Source organism: Hibiscus syriacus, unplaced genomic scaffold, assembly GCF_006381635.1.
Source record: "Hibiscus syriacus cultivar Baekdansim isolate YM2019G1 unplaced genomic scaffold, ASM638163v2 tig00112910_pilon, whole genome shotgun sequence".
NCBI classification, from domain to species: Eukaryota; Viridiplantae; Streptophyta; class Magnoliopsida; order Malvales; family Malvaceae; genus Hibiscus; species Hibiscus syriacus.
In genome coordinates, this window is record NW_024063417.1 from 336,002 (window position 1) to 339,604 (window position 3,603).

General features: G+C 30.8%; 1 protein-coding gene across 1 annotated transcript; it reads right to left on the reverse strand.

Moving 5' to 3' along the window:
- Positions 1-699: 699 nt before the first annotated feature.
- On the reverse strand, positions 700-2,572 carry LOC120184445. Its single transcript, XM_039188916.1, has 4 exons — positions 2,298-2,572; positions 1,928-2,145; positions 1,004-1,111; positions 700-918 (listed from the first exon to the last, which is right to left on the reverse strand). The coding sequence occupies exons 1-4, from the start codon at positions 2,443-2,445 to the stop codon at positions 796-798; spliced, it is 597 nt and encodes a 198-aa protein (XP_039044847.1). The 5' UTR covers positions 2,446-2,572; the 3' UTR covers positions 700-795.
- Positions 2,573-3,603: the final 1,031 nt, after the last annotated feature.

Here is a 3,603-nt window from a genome sequence, read left to right on the forward strand (position 1 = left end):
CTTGGTGCTAACTATATCAATCATTTTCGAAATAACAAAAACCTCAAAAAGTCTTTGTTACTCTAACGAAGGTTTATTCTGTCAAAAATATATTAAAAAATAGTAATAAAGAGAGATTATCGATGAATTTTTCAACGAGAATGTTTAATTTTGATAATATTTTATTAAATACTTTTTAAATTTTAATTTTTTAATAGATTATCATTTTATATTTTTATATTTTTAGTTTTATTTAATTTTGAATTTTCAATACTTTTTCATCTTTAGTAAATTTTAATTTTTTGTCATTTGATAATTTCTTATACTTTTAATGTAGTACATAAAGATTATTTAGTTCTCGAATTTTATAAAAAAATCAACCAAACCCTCAAACTTTCTAAAAAAACAATTAAATGATTTTGTCACACTATCGTACACATGTAAATTGCCCCGTTAATAAATACGACTTGTCACATTATTACCGTAAACTACTACATTAATACTATAACGGTCAACTATAATTGTCATAAGCCAAAAGATGATATTATTTAATTGATGGATTCAAAAGCTTTGTAGGGTGTTAGAAAAAAACTTTCAAATACTACCACAATAACATACAAAGCAAAAAGAACCATCTCTTTGAAGCCAATTTGGCAAAGAAATTGGATCTCCAAAACAGTATGATCACTGAGCATTGCATTGGGGTGAAAAGTTGATACTAGGATTTTACAAAGAAAATTACAGTAATTGAAGGAAATATGCTACACAAACCTGTAAATTGTAACCCTAAGAAACTTGATTGAATTGTGTTCTTGTTCAATTTGAAGGAGAGGCTGTTCCAGAAATCCTTTCATCTTCCAGAAGTGCATAAGGGTCTATGTATGGGGGTGGCGAAACAGGTGTTTTACTTCCATCATGAATGAACGACAACCCGAAATACTATGACGTAAATATATCAAAATTCGAATTAAACCCTAATAATAACCTGCAACATTTTTAATGGAGTAAAAGAAAGGGGACTTACAAGGTAGAGAGCGGAGAAGAATATGATCGTTGAAAGGATCAAAGGCCAAAATCCAAGGAAGAAAGTTCCTCCAAGGGTTAGCAACAGTTTAGCCCGCGGAACTAGCCCCTGAACCATAAAATAAATTAATGTATCAACGAGGTATGGACAGAAAGGAGTGGCAGAACCAATAATCTATTCGTCCTATGTAAATTTTAAAGTCATGTTTTCTATATATTTTCTAATGATAATTTATTTTCATTCTTAAACTTTTATAAGATAATCTTATAACATAAAATATCGTGTTTGTTCTTGATATCAACTTCAAGATTAGAGATGGCAAACGGGCGGGGTAAGTGCGTATAGCCCATTCACATCTAATATTTTCATATCCATCATATACTCACAACCTGTAACAGATAAAATTTTTAAATCCACACTCATCCAAGCGGGTATATTCTCAAATCCACTCATACATTCAGTGTCAAACTGGATACCCACCGTCCATCTCGTACGCACCTATACCCACCTATATCTGTCTAGCAACAAACTCATATATTACAAAATATTTATACCCTAACATTTGTTTAAATTACAAGTCATGTCTTAAAAAATCTTAAGATTTACAACATAGTCTCTGAAATTATACCTAAATTCATAATGGTCCAAAATTTATATGGTGAATAGTCAGTGAGAGGACGAATGTGAGGTGAGCGAATATGAGATGAGCGTATACGAGGCGAGTAATGTCCTAAATTCATTACCTACTTATTACTCACGATGGTATAATCTTTTATATTTACGTTCGCTCACTATCCATTACATTTATATCCATCTCCACTCCAATTAAAATGAGTGTAATGCGAAATCTAAAAATTGTACTCATCTACAATCTCTGTTCAAGAATGTTATGAGTGCAAAATTATGATATAAATTCATATGAACCTCAAGGCCTTCGCTATTCAAATCCATGGAGCGCTGCCTTTGATTAGATAAGCTTTTTTCATAATCAGTTGAGACAGCATTGGTTGTGGAGAAACTCGTGGTTTCTTCCCCAATTTTCATTTCATAATTGGCTTTTTTGCCATCCTCCAGCAATGAAGCGGGCGTCATCCCTCTCCTCTTCAACTCCTTCATAAACAGCGATTCGGGGGACTCTTCACCTGCTCAACAAAGAAATCGAAGCACAAACTAATGAATCTCGTTGATTTTCACAAAGCTTTTCGATAGGGGTTTCTTGAAAGAAACTAGAATAAAAGAAGCAATTGAAAAGCTTTAGAAGTTGAGAATAAAATGTCACTGGTTTTGTTGTCACCTTCTTGAGTGGCACAACATATTCTAGATCCTTGGCCATGGAAGTTTCGTCTTCTTCTACAAGTATTGAAGTTGAGAATCTTCTTCCTCCTCAAATTAAAAGTGGGAATGGAACACAAAACGGGGCTTATCATCTGTACAGAATACATCCTATTTTCCCTTTATTTCTCAGCATTAAACTTGTTAAAAAGGAAGGCAAATTTTGGATTTTTTTTCTCTCTCTCTCTCTCTTAGAAGTTAGAATTTGAACGAGTTGTAACAGGTTTTGACAGGCTTATGAGATGAGCAAAGGAAAATGGGAGTGCATATTAGAGCGGGGGTGCTTTCAGTTGCTAATATGCACGGGAGATTTTGTTGAATTTTGTGGCTATCAGTTATGGTTTCTGAATAATCATAGAGTACGACCCACACCACACAATCTTAAAAAAAATACAGAAATTCTAAAACCATCCTTTGTAACATCAAGTAATATATATATATATATATATATATATATATATATTAATTGTACTACTTAATTTAAATCAATTTGCGTCGTACACCATCCAATTGTTATACTAGTTGATAAATTAATAGCAATGTTTTAATTTTTTAATTAATCATTATTATTCGATCTACTGATCAATTAATCTAGATTGAATTTTACAATGATTCATTATAGGGATGATCTTTCTCACCCAATTTGTTCAATTCACATAATTCGAACCTCTAATCTCACTTAATAAATCTAGTGCCTCGTCTCACTATATATAATTTAAATATTAAATCCTTCCATTTGCACTCGACCAAATTCAAGATTTAAGAGGATCTCATCTGACCCAAAACCCAATTTGATTTTTAGGTCAAAACCCACATCGACTCTACCTAAATATATAGATATAATTCATTTTTATTAAGTAAAATAAGGATTTGATTGAAAAATAAAATAAAAGGAGATATTATTATAATTAGGGTGAGCATTCAATTGAGTCGAGTAAAAAAATTTCGAGTTATTCGAGTTGAGGAGTCCTATTTTATAACTCGAAGTTGACTCGAATTTTTTTTAGTCAAGTTGAGTTTATAATATTCGAGTCAAGTTGAGTTGAGTCGAGTCGAATTTTTGAATTTCTGTTTAAATTTAATTATAAATATTTATAATATTATGATATTATTTTATTTTGATTTAAATGATTTTTTTATAACCATGTACAATACATATATATTTCTTTGTATTTTTTACATGTGATATAAATATATACAGAATCGAGGGACTTGACTCAAACTTAAAAATCAATTTATTAATTACTAAAAGTTTCATGTTATTCGAG

Bases quoted from the DNA above. Each gene is read 5' to 3' on its own strand.
- LOC120184445 (XM_039188916.1), bottom strand. From the start codon at position 2,445: ATGTATTCTGTACAGATGATAAGCCCCGTTTTGTGTTCCATTCCCACT. The intron at 1,112-1,927 runs GTTCATATGAAT...TTTATGGTTCAG, and splicing joins TGAATAGCGAAGGCCTTGAG to GGGCTAGTTCCGCGGGCTAA. The intron at 919-1,003 runs GTAAGTCCCCTT...TTTACGTCATAG, and splicing joins TCTTCTCCGCTCTCTACCTT to TATTTCGGGTTGTCGTTCAT.